Raw genomic sequence first — 19,389 nt, 5'->3', positions numbered from 1 at the left:
GGGCGGTTTCATTTATAGACATTTTCTGACGAGCACCTTAGCTAGTTATGTTAGGTAGGGATACCTTGTAGAATAGGGAAAGATAGGCTTTATTCATATTCTTTAATAAGCACCTTTGCCGAATGTCTAATCAGCGGCCGTGCCCTTCTTCTGACCTACCACACCACCCTAATCAAAAACACAGCTCAACACACAACTCCTCCATCGAAACAACACAGATAACACAATGGAACATACATCACCAGAAGGTGCATTACATTTCTCTAAACGGTACAATAACCCACCACAAGTACACCAACACAACTCTCCACCGTCCTGAAGCGCTGCTCTGACAGAAATCACAGACAACAACGCAATTACCTCAACAACCTGGAGAACACATCATAAAGACAGCTCACAAAATATCTAGAACTTACACCCCACAAAGAGCCTCCTCTTTTCAGATCTCCACACATCAAGATTGTAATAAAGCAACATTGTCCAGCTCCTTCTGCTACTAAATTAATTGCCTATCCTACCTCTTGCAGGTCATGAGGCTATTAGAAATCATGAAAATGGTAGAAGGCATGCTGTACAAGATTCAATAGCATAAGAGGGCATAGAACAGAGTTTCACTCATTTTTTGGGATACAGCTCTGGATGGCCCAAGCAACTTCAGTGACTGACAGCAGTGGACAACATTAATGTTTTATCTTCTGCAGTCCCCAGCTATAAACTTATCTCTGGTGCACAGAATGGCTGGTGAGACGATATATATATCTGCCTATTAAATACAGTGACTTTGGGAGGGCCAATGCAACAATAATACAATTCTAGGTGACATCATTGGGGCCACTAACAGACAGGTCCATCTTAAGCACTTTGGGGCCCGGACACCTCTAGGGCCCCCCTCGGACAGACCAAAGGAATTAAGGGATATAGAATATCTAGTGCGCAGCACCCCGTGTCACGATAACAACCCATAGCTTGATATGTTGCCTTGCAGAGATCAAAATAAGCATGGTAAACTTCCTTTCAGATACCTTACACTCTTCATTCATGTTGTAATCAGAGTGATAAACAAGTAGCATTTCAAGGGCAACATAAGCAGTCTACGCGAGGGTACTTGTGTTCAAGCATAGATACAGCAAACATGCCATCAATAGCAGCCACGTGGAAGCTATACTGGACATAGTATAACTGCAGGAAACCGATTTTATGACACAGGTACACATAATCCAGAATAGTCTGAGACTAGCTGCCTCCGAGACAGCAAAAGTGCTCAAGCATGGATACAGACGACCAATGGGAAGCAAGGATAAAACTACACATACCATAGCATAGAGAGTAGATAACGATTTGAAGATACCAGGAAGGTGTCTGTATCCAGACTGACTTAGATTAGAATCAGGACATGGTTTTCAAGCAGTGTTGCCATTCGAGAGCAAAGAAACAGGTGGCTGCTCTTTGTAATATATCAATGCTCACTCTCATTATAGAGGAAGCAACACTCTATATAGCCAGGGAAACCATGAATGAGTCTTTCCTAAAGGTCATAACCTGAGAAGGAAATCACTCTGAAGGGCTGACAATTTTGAAAGGTTTAGGGACTTGCAATTTTGACAGGTGAAGAACTACAAGATTAAATGAGATACACAGGATCACACATTGATTAAAAGGTGAAGCTGGGATTCGTACCCACAATTTCTTCTCTTTACCAATGTATTTTCTAGTTCTTATCTTGAACTAAAATAATCCCATTTTACAGAATTGATTTACAAAATATGAAAATCACATAACCTAATATAAACATTTAAAAAAACAAAACGTTATAGAAACATATTATTAAAAATGGGAATGATTCTAGCTTCATTGGGCCTCATTTTGACCCTGGCGGTAGCCGTGGCGCTAAGTACCGGCCGGAGTCATGATTTTACCAGCACCCGGGGGGGGCATTCCAGCCCCGGCGGACCCAGTAATTGCCCATTGCCAGTAATTATTAGTCCCCATTCCCATTGAGCCCCAATAGGAATGCAGAGGACGGTAGCACCGGCACCAATCAGAATGGTGCTGGTGCTGCCGTAAGTGTCTGCGAGCGGGTGCCGGTCCGCCCGCCAGGTCAGACCTGGCAGGCAGAAAGGCACCCGCTCGCAGAACTTGTAGTTTGCCAGTCTGGTAACAACGGTGCCGGTAGTTTACTGGCACCGTTGTTACCGGTCCGACAAACTTGTAATGAGGCCCATTGTCTCCATCATCAAGGAAAGTATATAAATACCAGCATACTAATGGATGTCATCTTAAAAGATTTCAGATATGTTTCTCTATTGTAAAGCTTTAAATACACCCCGAACACAGGCTTGTGCAATGGTATTTAAAAACATGCAAAAAAACCTTTGAATTGTACAAAAAAGCAAACCATGTTGTTGTCACATAAACAGACCTTAACATATGCTGGTAAGAAGCCTGCAATATCTGGGCTGCTCTCATGTCTAGAACTCCTTACACTCAAATGGCCTACATGATAGGAAAGATCAGGTAATTGGCCAAACAATGCCACCAGTATGTGAGAAGAAAACCTTTTAACAGAAGGCAGTACAGTAGTGTCAGTGATATATGATTTGTCCAGGATCACTGGATTGTCTGCTGGCAAAACCAGGATCCAAGCATAAACGCTTTGGATCCACAGTCTGGAATTTGGATACATAAACACATATAACACTTTATTGTCATCATTGGAGGTGCCTGCCTAGGTTTTACAACTCCCCATCTAAACACACCAATTTCTAGACCATTACCATACTGACGCTCTGTTAGTTTGTATAGCAACCGCTATCTAGTGCAGGTAAATTGGTGATAACACCTGGAGTGCTATAGAACAAAGTACATATGCATGCAGGCTTAACAACTTCATACATTGGAAATGCTAAGTCAGCCTAGCTGGAATTTGGTATTGTAATCTTGCACGTCAACACATATCTCTGCAATGAGTGCTTAACACACTGAGCTATCCGCTGAAACATCGGGACACTCAAATGTATCAATGTGTATTTCAACTTTGGCTATTATTGCACATGGTCAATATAATCCCCACAGAAAGGTGAGGATGCTTCAGGTGTTGTGCCACCCGAACTATGCATACAGCAGTGAACATAGCATTACAGGATGAAAAGATCAGAACAAAATGTACTTATCACCAACAGACAGAAATTAGGGTTAACCTTAGCAGCACACCATAGAAAATACTGAGGTGTGATGTTTCATTTTGTTGATTTAGGGAAACTGACTTTTTTTAGTAAGGCTCCTTCTTGGGGCCCCCTCCAAGGTGGGGGCTTGGGGCAAGTGCCCCTTTTGCCCTCCCATAAAGACGTCTCTGCTAACAGAGGAGATTGAGGGTACACCATTTGCCCCTAAAATCATTAAATCTGCCACATTGTTAGGCATCTTTTTGATATAGTGTGAACTTACTCACTTGACTATGATGTATGCAGATAAGTCAGAGTGAGATTACATTATTTTCCCAGGATCACCCACGTTGGCTAAAAAGTGAAGCACAGATTTTAAACCACACTACACTGTAAGCACTTAACTACACATCTTCCAAGCTTTACATGCTGCAAATATTTACATTTTGGATTTCAAGGCCTACAATAATACTGTATGATAGCATTTACTTGCAATACACAGATCGCAGCAAACTGAGAACATGTACATTCTTGAAGAAACATGTTAAGCTAAAATAGCACTGTAGCTTTATTTTTAACCTCCTGAAAATAAAACTATAACTCCCAGACTGCAAATTAATACAATCCTGAAACATCATCTATTTAACCCGACTGTACTTTCACCACTTTCAGGCACACACAGAAATAAGTTGTGTATTAAACTAAGTTAGCTATGGAGATTGTTTGACACAAACTTCCAGAACATTGTTATGTATGATGTTAAGAATATTTGAATATTGACAAACAGCAAACCATTTTTATTTTGCATGCCAAGCTAGTAGTCATCTGGGATATAATACATGAATCTTAAAAAGGGGGCTTTCTTGTTACTCGCTTTATCTGATTTTGAAATAAGCACACATTAGCAATATAACTGCTGCTGTTTCTGGCCTTTCAGTTGGAAACGTCTTAACAATAATAAAGAGGGCTATGCTGCCGATAGCAAAAGAAATTGGAGGTTGTTAAGGTGCTGGCTGCAGAGCCAAGACGCTATAGTTTTATGTCAGATAGGACGAGACTTGGGAAATGGGCAATGCTTGCTTGTCTGAGCAACCTAGCTGATTCTAAATTTGGAAAGAAAATGGGCCTTTTTCAGCTTTTGGGGTAAAGATAAGCATTGTTTTACACGTCCACCTCTCGATACATATGAACAGTTTATTTCCAAACTGGGTCAGCCTGGGACATAAAATCGTTCCAAGCACCAATGAAAAACAGGTCACAATCCCACACATTCCCATAGTTCTCAACCATTTGTGTTGCAAAGGCGGGGAAATCACCCGATTTTGTTTTTGGCGGGTGAGACGCCCATTGGAATGAATGGGCGTGCAGGAGGCTTGGCGGGTCAGTCAGCCCCTTTACAAGGCGGGTGACACTCGCCAAAAGCGTGCGAGTTGAGTCTATGCATTCCATAACCGACTACTACCCATGGATGTTTTTAGTAAAATATGTTCCAAATAATGCATTTGAAAGCATATTTTCTTAGTAACATTGGTTAAAAAGAATGTATTCATGTATTAAACTGGCTCACTCTGACCAAAAATAAAAGGAACCCATTCTGGCCCGTGAAAGAATGGTGAGCTGTCTATTTTGGCATAGACACATCCAATTCCGAGCCTGGTACCAAACAGCGCGCTGTCTTGTGGTGAAGCCCCAAATCTCACATCTACGTAATTTCTCGCACACATAGTGTGCAGCCCAATTGTACAGGGAACTCGCCCAATCTCTAACGCCTTTGCCCGACTGCAGGCTGAACACAGCACAGCAACTCAGAGTGGAACTGGAACCTCGTCATTCGGGCACATGTTTCCATTTCAGACTGGGGAAACGTGATGAAGGCGGACCGCGCATAGTTTCCGGATGTTTTGAAAGGAGTAATGGCGGCAAGCCCCGGCAACGGGGCGCCGGTGGGGGGTATGGCGGGGCTGCAAACTGAGAAAGCGGCGCCCCCCGCAGTTCGGGATCAGCGGGTGCGCTGTTTCAACAAGCGGCTGTTGGGGGAGGTGATGGAGATGTGCAGCGACTTCAGCAGTGCTTTACTGCAGAGCCAGGGGCAACTGTGCCCGGAGCGCAGGGACCGGGCGCTGCAGGAGGCGCGTTGGGTGAGTGACACACAGGCGCCGGTGAATATGGGAGGCGCGCTGTGACGACGAATGACAGGAGCTGGTATGCATGCGTGAGTGTAAACTCCCACACTGGTTACAATGGTGCCCGCCCTTAAAGTCTTACTTTCCCAACAAGCCAAATGCCTCAGTAGATTAATTTATTTTAGTGTGTGTTCTTAGTTTTCTGTCAATTTCCTCTAAAAGATGAGTAGCCTTGATTTTGACTAGCTGGAGTTTAAAACCAGAGGCTTACGTCTGTTTAGAGAAATGCCTTCTTCTGCCACTTACACTAAAGCCTTTTTTATTATGGGGACTACAAACCCAGAACGCTGTCTTTCCCTCCGACATAGTTAGACGCTCATCGTTAACTGCCCTGCCTCTTATACTCTGCTTTGATGGTGCCCCATAATAAGCTTAATGCACTTTGAAACAGCGAGTGTTGCCATCTCAGAAGTAAAAAATAAGCTGAATGCCCCTTCAACACAAGCTAAATCCCAACCAAATAAGCTGAAAAACAAGGGAACCTCTAAAAAACTGTGGATAGGTCTCAGAAGTTGAAAAATAACTATAACGCAAACAATACATAGAATTTCAATTAGCATTTTTTGATTTAAATTTTTTGTATTTTTTTTTATAGCACTCACAAATCCCGGGGGCATTGATGCGCTGTTACGGGAATGTCTTAGTTGCGTATTTATACCGCGCTTAATACCCAGAGGTTTCTAAGTGCAGACCCGGGCATCGAACCTGTGCTGCTTTGTGTCGTCTTGTTTCCAAGGCGTGCACGTTGCCGCTGAGCGAACCTCCCGGGACAATACAGAGAACACAAACATAATGTTAACAAAAAGCATTTATTAAAATTGTTATTTTCTTATAATTGGTCTTTTTTAATTTCCTGTGTGTGTGTGTGACTTATAAAAGCACATCATTGGCTTTTTGGATCCTTGGCTGCTCTGGTCCTTGATTCGTTGCTTACCTCATGTTCTTTGCTCCATTGCCGGTACCTGCCAAGTAGCCCCATGTCCTTCATGACACTGAGCCAGTCCAGGCATTTCCTGTTAAATGCTAGGACTGGTATTTTACTTCTTCCCATTATAAGTATGGGCCTACAATGACCAGTAGGCAGAGTGAAAATCGAGGACTGGCTCATGGCGACACGCGTGCCATGACCCCCACTCCACCGCCACCGTCCTGTTCCTTCTGGTATTGGGCAACCTGGTTGATCGTTCTCCTCTGGTCTTTGGTTTATATGGTCCATCACCCCTCTGGTCATTGGCTCCTTCATGAGTTGCTCCTCTAGTAAATCACTCCTTACATTGTGATCTAATGATAAAATAAATGGGTTGTTACCGAGGACAATTGTTGGTGTAATAAGAAAAAGAATAGCCATTTACAAAGTGTCGACTTGTAATCCCCAAGTGAACTAGCCAGGTGCTATGGCAGTACTGGTGAACGGACGCAGTCTTCCGGTTCATGCTAGAGTTGGCCGGTCAATGTACTGAGTAAGAAGGAAAATTAAACCTATAGGAAAAATAATATATGAACAAAAACGCACGCAGGAAGATAAGAATCCTACTCGACGAGTGGAACAAGAATTGTCAAATGCAATAGTCCTGTTTTTTATAATCGGACCTTCCAGGATTTTGCGGCATGAAATGGCAAATTTTGCAGCATGAAATGGCAAATTTTGCGGCACAAACCTTTTTATTGCTGCATTTTTGTGGGCCATTTGTATTAACTGGAGGGTGTAAGATTGCCACATTGCAGGAAATAGGCAGTGTGCAAGGCTACAAGAGAGCCAGGGTATCATTATTATGTATCTTTTGTATTCATTTAATAGGAAGAGTCCCAGATGTCTCTGGCATGGCAGAACAGTGTTTGATTTGGCTACATTTTTGGTTTAATGTGCATGCCTTTTTAATAGTATTAACTAAATTGATCATTATGAGTTGTAATGCTGAAAATATTCCCCTTCTATGTTCTCCAATCCCCCAAACACCCACACACCTCTCTCACCAACACACATCTCACCAACTCCCCATCACAACTTGCATTCCTGAACCTCTCACTCTGTCATATAAATACTCACGTGCTATGTCACACTGTCAAGTCACAATTTGCACTGCCCATCCCCCGCCACACTCCAAATCATACTCCCAACTCACACCTTACACTCAATTCCTCCCGCAATATACAGTCCTTCATTCTTTTGTGCTGCTTCTGCATCTTGCATCATTCCTCCCATTCTATCGCACTCTTCCCTCATCCTTTTTCCCCAATCTGCAGCTCACTTCCTCTTTCCGGCCAACCGCTCCCTCTCTGCTTTCTGGCTCACTAACCACACGCTCCCTCTACTTTCTGTACCTCCCGCTCGCTCTCAGATTTCGGGCCCACCTCATCAATGCTTCCTCTGCTCTCTTGTGCACCGTTTCCTCATCTGACCCACTGCTCTCCCTCTGCTTTCTTGCCCATCACTTCACATCTCACCCATCACTTGCCCTCTCTCTCCTTTCCCTCTCAGGTCTAACCATTTTGTATTTTTTTTAAATGTAGATTTTGACCCAGATCCTCAAAAAATGGGGCATTTAAAAATAGAGCCGAGGATATGCTATTTTTAGACAACCCATTTTTGGAAATGAGCAGGTCACCTTATTCTCAAAGGTGACCGCACATTGCCACAGGCTTGAGCTGTAGCACAAATTGTGCGCTGGCCAGCTGCCTTGAATGGTGTTCTGGGTTGTTTGACCGAAGTGTAATTATTTGCTGCGGAATTGACCGTAGTCCATTTCGCCGCGAATTGATTTGCACGTCCTCCTCAAAACATTATCCCTTACTCATAAAGGACTGAACAACGCTGCACCACCATACATTTCGGCTAGACTAACCAGAAAATCTTTTACTTACCACACTAGAGCATTTAACCACCTCTTACTCGAAATTCCCAAATTTAAACTGAAAAAAACGGGTGGAGCCAGTTTCCCTGTGAAAGCTGCCTGCGCATGGAACGCCCTTCCCTCTGCATTGAGAGCTAATCTACCATACGCAAGCTTTAGACGCCACGTAAAAAACTGGCTCTGGTCGAATGACAACTAACCACTAATTCTCCTTCCCTGGACCTACCACTGACTAACCACTGTGAATAACTGATATGATATTCCTGATCCCTGATCAGACTCCTTCGCTGCATAAGAGTGCCTCTCGGCCTGTACCTTCTTACCTGCTTGTTAATCGTTAACAACACTTGTACTATTCTTTCTTTATGTATTATTGTATGTAACTAAGCCCAAGTATACTTGTAACTGCTGCGCCCGGCTACCCCTGGGTTTGGAGCGCATTATCAAATAATAAACTCTAAACTAAACTTTAGGCAAACAACCCAAAATGTACCTTTCACCACCACCCTCCACCCCTACTTAACTGCTTGCTCGCTGCCGCTTCCCCTGCAACCCTGCGTTGTCAGATCCGTCCCTCTAACGCGGGTCGGTCCGACTCTGCAGGGTCCCTTTTTCGTTATTTTCTTAACCCCCTAACCCAAATAATACTGAACTTGGGGAGCGGGTGACACCTCCCGCAACACATGTTCGGTATTTATAAAAATTGATCGAATAGTACTGGACGAAATAGGTCTACCATTCGATCGATTTTTGTCATCAAAATGTGGGTATTACCTTGAATAGAATCGCTCTCCCGGCAGTGTTCTGCAAGCTCTCAGCGCCTTTCACAGGGACAGGCCTTCAGGGGCCTTCCATTGTAAAATGCGACCCAAAAATGCATTTTTATCCTGTTTGAGGAATGCAAGGGACACAGCAGCGGTTCAAACCTTAAAAGAAATGCATGATAGGGTCAGGAAAGTCCCTGTCATGCAGTGGCACCCCCACATGCCGTGCGCATATGGTTGCCTACAATTTCTGCACATTTAAAAGTGCATCTTGCTTGGAAATGAGTGATGCAATTTTAAATTGGCAGAAATGCCACTTTATTTGATCAAGGAGGTGAAAAAGGCCATCTGAATGGGCGCGCATATAAAATGTGCCCATTCATGTGTCCTTTGTGGATTGGGCTGCTCTTTTTTTTTTTTGGGCGCAAGTAATGAGATGTGTTGCCGCATTTCATTTATTGCGAGAAAAAAAAAGTAGAGAACCTGGCACCCTGAGTAATTTTTTTTTTAAAACAGTAATTTTAGCAGATTAATGTTTTTTAAAATTTTCTTTTTTAAAGGTGCTGTTTTCGCACAAAACGGCCATTTTTGCTGCATTTTGCGGGATCGCAAAATCACTATAAGCTGGAGGGTCTGTATAATATGCCCTATGTAGACTTGTATGCATGGGCAGCCAATGACAGATATTGGCTTTTTGTGCATGTACTGGCATCTTAATCCAGCACACTGTCAAATGTCCAGCCACAGCCATTACATGAAGAGGTACAGCTATTATATGGCTCATGTATGGTCAGATGTTCCCATCAAATGTCCAAGTGTAGCCCATGGTTACATAAGTAAGCACAGGTACTACTGCCATATCCCCTGTTATAGCTTCACACGCCCAGGTTTTGCCATCATGTGCCTGGTACTGTTCACATGCTAGTGAAAGTTTCCTATGCCTAGGCACTGTCATAATATAGCTAAATCCCTCATATGCCTATGTAAAGCTGTAACCCCCCCCCCCGCCCATACCATTTTAGCCTCCTCTGCTTAAAAGGTGACTGCCCTTTTTAGTTTAGTTTTTTATAAGCCAAAACTATTGCATTAGAATAGAGATCGGGAGAAATCGCATATGAGGGACACATAGTTTGTAGGTGGCCCACCAATTGACTGCTCATTGCCATACCAATCCCCAACCCTGTTCTTGCCCCTCCCCGCCCAAAACACCTTCTCATGGCAACTCTTTGAGCTCTCTTTAATTAAGCCTTAACATCAAACTTTGCACTCAACAGTGACTTAATTTGAGCTGTAAATGCAACTGGTGTAATACAAATTTCTTAACCTGGTCTGTCTTCAGCCAATCAAGTTATAAGCACTCTGTGTGTCCTTCAGTGAAGTCCTGTTAACAGTTTTTGGCTTTTGTAAACGTATCAGACATTTGCCAGGCACTGCCATTAGATGGCCAGGTATTAGCATCATTTTGCACCTGCTACCGTTCATACCACTAAAGAAAGCAGTGCCTACCAAGGGCCTTTCCCAGGTTCCATGTAAGAATGTCCCCTCAAAAATATCGCCATGGAAAAAAATTGCAGAAAAATTGCTGTTTTTTGTGGGGACATTACTATATGGAACATGCAGGTGCCACCCCTGTAACCCCCAAACCCTTTTTTATTTTTCATGGGGAGCGGGGTACACCCCCGCAACCCCTGCTGCTCGTGTCCCTATATATACGGTCACCTATATAATGTCACCACAGCCTTTTTCCGGCGTCACTATATACGGCGACCATATATATATATATATAGGGATATTATTACCTGATACCCTTTCCCATGCCTGCAGAAAACCCCAAACTATTGGCATTGCCAATGCTTGTTTCCATCTTGACTAAACTAAGTGTTGCAGTAAATACCATGTAAGTGTTTAACTCTTTGCTAGGTAATGCGCCTTCAAAGGGTCTCTCATTTTGAAAGAGCCCATCAATGCAAAATGCCTCCACACAACCTACAATGGGAAAGCTGGTAATAAAAGAAAGGAGTACTTGCAGGTCGTTAAGAGGCTGCAGACAGCCCCGTCCAGGACGCTGCGTGTGGCTTCGTATTAGAATAGCAATCAGCCTGAGCTTCACAGCGTGTGCTTAACTGGTTATGGGAGGACGGGATGTTCGCCTTTTATATGCATTTTTTTTTTACTTTTTTGTAAACGGGGCCAAGTTGGACAGGGGCTGGCAACAAAGTGGAACAATAAGCAACCAAGGGAAAATGCGGACAAAAACTGTGACAAGCGACCTGCAAATATTATAAGCGACGGTCGGCGAAAACAAGTCGCTTATAATAAGCAGACATGGCATCCCTGGAAACAACACTCCCTACTCTGATATTTTCTAGGAGTGGCAATCATGTATGTATGCATGTGTAAATCAAAGTGCTGATCAGCGCGAGCTTCCTGTTGTGATACATGACAGTGAGCCACACTGGCTGCCACGAAAGAGGAATGTATAGACACGCAAAATTACCATTGTATTAATACAGGATCAAACGCAAGTCAAAAGTTAACGTCTCATGTTCTATTTATTATTCGTCCTGATGAGCTGCACAGTCGGCAAAACACGTGTAGAGGAAGAGGAAAACAATTGTAGTTAAATACAGTCTACAGGGGATCTACAAATTAAGACCATGTGTATGATATTATTCCACCAAGCAAGCGCACAAGCACTCCAGAGAAACATTTGTATCAGAAACGAGTAATACAGAAGCACAAAGAAAAATGGTGTTAAATTCATACAACCAAGCGCAACAGTCGTCTAAAAACAAGCAACATCTGTTTGTATGGGATTTATAAAGCTCGAACCTAACTGGAAAGCAATGGCGTGATGTTCAAAGGGGACGTATCCAAGGGATGACAAGTAGGGTGCAAGTGTAGCAGAGGGGCTGGGATGAGTATAAATAGTGGAGTGAATTGGCGAGATGTTTCTTGAAGGGTATGGTCTTCAGGTCCTTACTGAAATCTAGGATGGAGGGGGACAAGCTTATCTGCTTTGGTAACTTGTTCCAAAGGCAGGGTGTGCAGCAGGAAAAGTCCCTGTTTTTTTTTTCTTTCATGCATTTCTCTGGAGTAGGCATCAGTCCCCTTCTTGTGTCAAGTGATGCAATTCCGAGATCTTTTTCTGAGCAGCATGTGACCAAGACGTTGACTACCATTAATGGAGCCTAATAAATCTTATTTACTTCGTAAAGCAAACATATATACCGGAGGCATTGAGGCGCTGTTGCAGGTACAAGTCAAGAAAGCATACTTTGTTTTACAGTTGTGATTTTAGTCACGTAAAAAACAGGGGTGGCATAGGTGCAGTTACACTGTTACATAATTGAAAAGCAATATCATAAATGTTAATGGTACAGTGGGCTGGTAATAGAGTTCAGTGTTTGACAAGTAGGTGCGGCGGGCAGGTGGGGTTGCAGGTTAGGAGAAGAGCTGAATTTTTAGAGCTTTGTGAAAGATCCAGTAGGATTTCTCAGCCCTCAAGGTGGGGGTGGGGGAGGTTGTTCCACAGTTTCGCAGAAAGGTAAGGGAAGCTGGAGTCTCCGGCTTTGCATCTCTCAACTTTGGGTACGACTAGTTGATCAGTGTAGGGGATCCTAGTGGGTCTTGAGGAGGGAGCTTTAGTGATTCTTTGGGTGAGGTAAGGGGGCGCTGTATTGGAGAGGCACTTGTGGGTAATGGAAAGTGTTTTATATCTGATGTGCTCCTGGATGGGGATCCAGTATGGTTCTCTTCTAGCTTTACAGATGTGTTCTCTTTTCGGGATATGGAGAGTTGCTCTCAAGGCATTGGTTTGGGTGACTTGTAGTTTCTGGATATTTCCAGAGAAGGTGCCTGTAAATAAGACATTACAATAGTCGATCTTGGAGCCAATGATGGCACAGGCAATTGTAAGGCAGTTATTTTTGGTGAGGAAGGGTGTGGCTGCATTGAGGACTTTGGTGACGTATGTTTCTTAAGAGGCAATGGTGCTTATCTGGACATGGTGAGTGAGGCATCAAGGTGAACTCCTAGAGTCTTTACAGAGGGTGAGACAGGAATTAGGCAATTGTCGATCTGGAAGGCAGTGTATTGATTATCAAGTCTTGCCTGCATACATCCTCGCTGGTCACCCTGCAACACATTGTGGCTGCCTTTTAGCTAACATGAAAGCCAATCTTTCAGCCTCCACATTCATACGACAGTGCATTATTGCTAGTCCCCCACTTTCTAGAACTGGGTACAGCCTTACCACTCAGCAAGACTGTTGTATCTGGAACTAAGAATGAACAAAACACCTCATAAGCGCCCCTGCAGGGCATAAAACAGTTGCATGATGCCAGCAGAAGGGGTACCAATTGTTCATAATCTCCTTCCCTGTTGTTGTGTAGGAAGGAAGACTGGGATAGGTGATTAGCTATTGGCTTCTCTGTGCAAGTAATGTTCTCAGCATTCCTCGCAGCTCTACCCCAAAGTTAACCTCTACACCTCAACCAGGAGGAAACATATGAAGTTGCAAGTTAATAACCAGAGATAAATGGCGTGCACATTTTATGGCTTGAATCAACTAACAAGATACTACTGAGTTGGTGCGCTTACGGACAAACTTGGAAGAGTTTCAGTGCGGGCTCCATTGGCAGCAGTTCGTTATAGGTCATGTTGTCATCGCCTTTTCTGTGTAAATTGGGAGGCGCGTGAAAAAAGACGATTTCTACATTGCTTGTGCTAAGCTTGAGAGCTGAAACCAAAATCTGCATTTTTACAAATTCCTGCAGCAGTAATTCTGAAAACCATGCAGCCAGGACCGCATCACAGAAGGTGCACTATGCTGACCTATTAGAAAACCTCTAAGTGGAATGTTCACTTTCATTGTTGTCTGATGCTGAATACCACAACGCTACAAACTGCATCTGCTAGGATGAAGCTGTGCTCTAGCACCTGGAAGTGTCTCTTGTGCTAGATGGAATTAGCAATAAAGATCTCAGACAAAATAACCGGACAGACTCTGAAAATATGGCAAAATACTACTTTACTCTCAATTTACTAAAGTAGGGCAAACTGGCAGACATCGGACTGATGATTGCACACTCACACACACACACTTGATTATACAGAGGTTATCTACCCCAATATGCGTCCCGTATGACGTCACCCTACGTGGCAAACTACAAAATCTATTGAAGGGAAGGATTGGTTAGGGGAACATATGTACCTAAGGTATACATAGGTGTAAGTACTTCATTGGATGCTCCTTATCTGTAAGGCATGCCTCAAACTACCTCTAAATATGTATAATACTGATTATAGCTGAGAAAATGGCAGCAGATTGGTCTATGCAAAATTGTATAGTATGTTGCCCCATAAGTCCCTCTGATTGGTTGGCATTCTCACCCAACCTTGGACTTTCGGCTCATAAGTAAAACAAAACCCAGGTGCTTTAGTCATGTTGGATTACTCCCCACTTTCCCAATTAATCCATCATCTCTCATCAGTGCGACCATAAGCCCAACTTTCCAGTCTGTAATTGACCTTGTAGTCTTCACTCTGTTCTGGGACATTTGAGGGGGGAGTGTAAGCACATCACTATCTTCATGCGAAACTTAATGAATAGCCCTTGTTTTCAACTTCTGAATCACGTGTGAGGAGACCACAAATGTGTCCATTTCGACCTATTTACTGCTATTTGATTTACTTATACTGGGTGTTCTTGCTCCTCTTGGCCTTTAGGGACTTGCTCACTCCATCTTGTATAGACCTTATCTGTTGTTAATTGTCCAATACTTGGCTCTTGCAAATATTTATTTCTTTAATCTAAGAGAAATATGTCTTACATACATAGCTTATCCTGCTGCCTACCCTTGTGCCTTGCAGTTATTCCTCAAAATAGCACCCTTGATCCCAGGCCAGCACATACTCCTCTTTATTTTGCACACAAAGCGAGCTCTCCAATGTCTCCTGACTCTGCATCCCTCGTCTGTCTCTGAGGTAGCTATATTGAGTCTTGACACAAGCCGACGTCCATCTCCCTATCATGGCCGCCTTATCCAGGTTATATTTTCCTCTATAGCAAACTTCTATATGTCTCATCTACCTTTCATTACTGCGTAATTACACTTATTGGTCAGCAAGTTACTTTATCTTCTTTGTATATATGATGACTATCATGTTGTACATGTTTATTTAGTCACTTCAGTTACATCGTCACTCTTAAGTATTTTGATATCATTTCAGTATGTCCCCGTATAACTTCGTCATGACATCACTCTGCACTCGTTAGATCTCACTCAGCGCTCCATGATGCCCAAAAGTGCGTGCGGACATCATTCCACTCTTTCAGTACGAGAGTATATTCGGTCTGGTTGCCTGAGTGCATATTGTCTCTTAAACACTCAATGCAGCATAGGGACAACGCATGGGGTCCCACATATAGCTCTTCTCCTGCTGTTCCAATACGACGGCGGGAAGGGGACGGGAACTAGGGAAAACGGATACACCTGCTCCTCTATAAAGCAGTCAAGTTGAAATCATAATTTCCAGAAATCTTCAAAGACCAAACTAAGACTGCATCTACTCAGATCGGCGGCGGATGTGGGTATTCCTGCATGTAGGCAATTGTGCTAAAATGCCATTCTGAAATTGTGATATAAGTCTTCATTTTTATAATTCCCACTAACCTATACATTCAAAAGTGCACCATTACACTCTCTCCTCAGAAGCACTTACTAGCAGTTTCTGTTAAGTTTTCAAATCTTTCTTCTCTCCTGATTCCTACGGTGGCCCATTGATGTGTGCTAGTGGGATTTAAATGCAGGTTTTGTCATTTCAGGAATTGGGATTTGGTCCAATTGCATCATAGAAGCTTTTTGTCAGTCATCTGTGTATCACTTTCAGAAAGAGCCTCAAACCGTATTCGTTCGCCACACATAACTGTACCCCCTTCACTGCTATCACTTGTCTATCCTAATCTTCTGATCCTTTCCTGAAAATATTTTGTAACTTCATTTTTCAACTCATGCCTTTTCAATATTTGAACCATTTAAGCTGCTTCAAGACCCTCTTAGTTGGGCCAGCGCTGTCATGGAGTAATGGTCATTTTAATGGTTGTATTAAGACAAGTTGGCTCAGAGACTACAAGTGTGAGGAGAGTATTAAACACACGTTCACTTCTAATACAGGAGCCGCTTTCAAAAAACAGCCATCGACAAATGCTCTCTTGACCACACACTGAAGTGTAGTCCGCAAAGAGTAAGTGCATAATCTGTCTCTTGGCTCTAAACAAATGCGATGGACACAGTCTGATCATTTCCTCTTTCCAACCACAGGATAGCAGCTTCTTGTTTTCAACAGCTAAGTCTCGCACCTGGCACATCAGATAAGAGACAAAAGGCAGGGAACACCATACCAAAATAGAAGTGCACAGGTGCACATAAGCCAACCACAAGTGACAGCTTCCTTTTGTAGATGAGCTCGTAGCAGAGTCAAGAGATGCTTCTGCACTGATAAGCAGTTTTGGACAGGAAGCATGATATGCGGTTAAAGCGTCCAAAGCTATTGTCGCGCTTAAACCCCTTCAGAATATGCATTCGATATAATAGCAGTTGAAGTAGGCCAGGAAAAAACACTACACCTTGCCTGTTCGTCAAGCAGAAGCCCATTCATTCGAATAGAAATAATCAAGGGTAAATAGCAACACGTGTCACTTGAATTTTTACATAAATGCCACATATAAACGGTACGACCCAAAGAACAAAAGCAGGTTCAGACTCTAGCCATTCTTTCCAGGCCAAGGAAATGACGCACATAGTATATTCAGACTAAGTCACACGTGTTAATATAAAAAGCACAACAGACTAAAGCTAAAGGAGAACTCGGCGGCAGCGAGCAGAGAGAAAATGAGATCGTGGGGGGGTGGGAAGAGCCTTCAATAGCAGGTCAGAGCAGCAGGTCCTCGTGGTCACTTTGCATGCAGAACAGCAAGACCTGGAAATCGTGAGTTTGTGTGTTGGTTGAACTTTTTTGCATATGTTAGACTGACGGCATGCTTTATTATGTCACTCCACTCCCAATCATACCATAGCATAGCTTAGACTACATAACATGAACCCCATGATTGCTCAATCGGTTGTTTTAAAAATGATGAATTGTACTTAATCTTTGTTAGACGCCATTTATGTTTTTAGCTTATGCAATAACGCTTTCCATATATATGATAGTATGTTACATTATTATTGCTGTTATTATGGCAGGCATAATGATGATCAAAGCTGGTAGAGAACAGAAGTGATAATACATATATTGACTTGCTACCTTCAAGTGTCAGCTTCATATTTTTTAACAATGCTTCATAATAAGGTCTCTTTGAGGCAAAACGAACTACACAATATTTTCTGGCTGTATTTTCGTCCAGTATGACGAGGGGTGCAGAACTTGGGGAACTGTCAAAAGCGCTAGGCCGAACCCCTGAAGCACCTCTCATCATAACTTAAGACTTGTGATTCTGTGCCCACTCTACACAGCCCTAGCGAGGGGTCGAGGAGGGCAGGCAGGGAATCACTCCCTAAGGGGCAATCAAGTCGGCACAAAACAAAAATTCAAATAAAATAAATACAAATATCTTACCATGCACAAGATAAAAGCACAGCAGAAAGACATGCAACTGAATCTGCACATTTCAGCTATGCTGATTTTGTGACGCTGCCTATCATTCTATTCCCATTATGCCGCGAAGGAGCTACAACCATGGGTTTCACAGTGCTCGACCCAAACATCATCATAGATCATGTGAAAACCAGCTTCTAGATTAGAACAATTCAGTTGCAGTACTGGATGCAATATGCTGACCTGCTGGAAGACATGAAACCCGAATATGCATTTTCCATCTTCTTAATGCTATTATGCCCTGTAATGGTGTGCCAGAAACTGCACAGTTTAAGATAAGACATGGAATCTGCATATCTTATTTCCAGCCTTTTTCATGTTGTGAATCTAGACACTTCACAGCCAGAAACTGCATATCGCAAGATGTGTGTTATGGGCTTCCAAAGATTTACTGATGAAGGAAAGGCAACATCCGTTCAGTCCCAGGCTGGAGGTGAGCATTGCTGTCCTTTAGCAATAGATGGTGCTATGAAAGGCATCTCCGAAAACATGGTATTGCTTCTTCCCTCTTAGCACCTGCTCATACAACCTGTCACTGTTAAAAAAGGCAGGCCGAATGACTCTGTCAATGCTTGCTTAACATTTTAATAGTTGTGGGCTCTCCGAAAGCAAGTCATATTTTATTCGTCCTATTGTTTTGCCATATACATTGTTTTGGGGCTATGCATTTAAAATCTATTTGCTAACGTTGCAAGATCCCCTAAACTGAGAATTAATAAAGTCATATAACCTGATTCATGGACTGATCACAAGGGCCTACTACCGCATTTCAGATCTGTACCAAACCAGAGTAGACTATATCTATTTGCCTACCAGTCTGGTCCCTCGTATAAGGACAGCTCAACCCTTAACTGTCAGGCTATTCTCCAGCAAACCTAAACACATGTTTATATCTTGTCTGGCGTTATCAGTGTGATGCGGCTGAGAAGTAGCATGCCTGGGCATAAAAACAAGGGCTCCACATCTGTATTACCCTTAACAACTTACAGTTGCTGTTGATACTCTCGTTCAGAGGAGAATTGCATGCCATTATGTGCTTAACAGTTCTTGTGAACTGTTCCAATGGGTTAGACTTGACTGGTATTGAATTGTATATTGAACAAAAAGGTATGGTGTTTCAATCAGAAAGATCTTACATTTGGTCACAACAGAGACCAGAGCAGGGCCTTGATTAGGTGCTTCACATTTATCTGGTTATTTATTTGGTGTTTTGTATCACACATAGGAAAAACCAAGATATAAAGTAAGTGTAAAGGCTCAAATTAATAGCAAAGTGGTTAATGATAGACAAGTAACTGACACTTACAAATATACAAACGCAATCAATAATAATAATGAAAAATAACAAATATTAGTCAAGTGCTACTTCTAGACTAACTAATGAGGTAGAATAGGTCTGTAAACAACTATCGGATCACTTGGAAAAGGTTTTCCTGGTAATACCCAAAGGGGTTATACAAACACCATTGTCATTTTATAATGGCTCATGCTCGACATGTTTCAGTTATAATGTTCGACCGAGTGGAGAACCTTCCTCAGGAGCTGATGAATTGGGTCACACTTCAGGCGGGGGTGTGGTAAGAAATGACCCCCATCTAAGTTCTTGAGGTTGAAACTTGTGCCCTTTCGAAATCATATTTTCCAACTGTGGAATAGCAACAAAAAATAGACAAAAGGGTAGCCATTAGTGCCACTAGTCTTAATGATGCAGGGTAGAAGTAACCCTACATACAATAACCATATTTAATGTCAATAAATTATAGGATTA

General features: G+C 42.7%; 1 protein-coding gene across 1 annotated transcript in view; it reads left to right on the top strand.

Moving 5' to 3' along the window:
* Positions 1-4,981: 4,981 nt before the first annotated feature.
* The window catches only part of NSL1 (NSL1 component of MIS12 kinetochore complex), a 260,539-nt gene continuing 246,131 nt past the window's right edge, over positions 4,982-19,389 (top strand). Inside the window, exon 1 of the mRNA XM_069608536.1 lies at positions 4,982-5,299. Coding sequence (XP_069464637.1) covers positions 5,075-5,299 — 225 coding nt within the window. The 5' untranslated portion in view covers positions 4,982-5,074. The remainder of the gene's footprint in view (positions 5,300-19,389) is intronic.

The sequence above is a fragment of the Ambystoma mexicanum genome, chromosome 4q, assembly GCF_040938575.1.
Source record: "Ambystoma mexicanum isolate Mex_15411 chromosome 4q, UKY_AmexF1_1, whole genome shotgun sequence".
In the NCBI taxonomy this organism is placed as follows: Eukaryota; Metazoa; Chordata; class Amphibia; order Caudata; family Ambystomatidae; genus Ambystoma; species Ambystoma mexicanum.
This window is presented reverse-complemented; position numbering and strand designations above follow the sequence as displayed.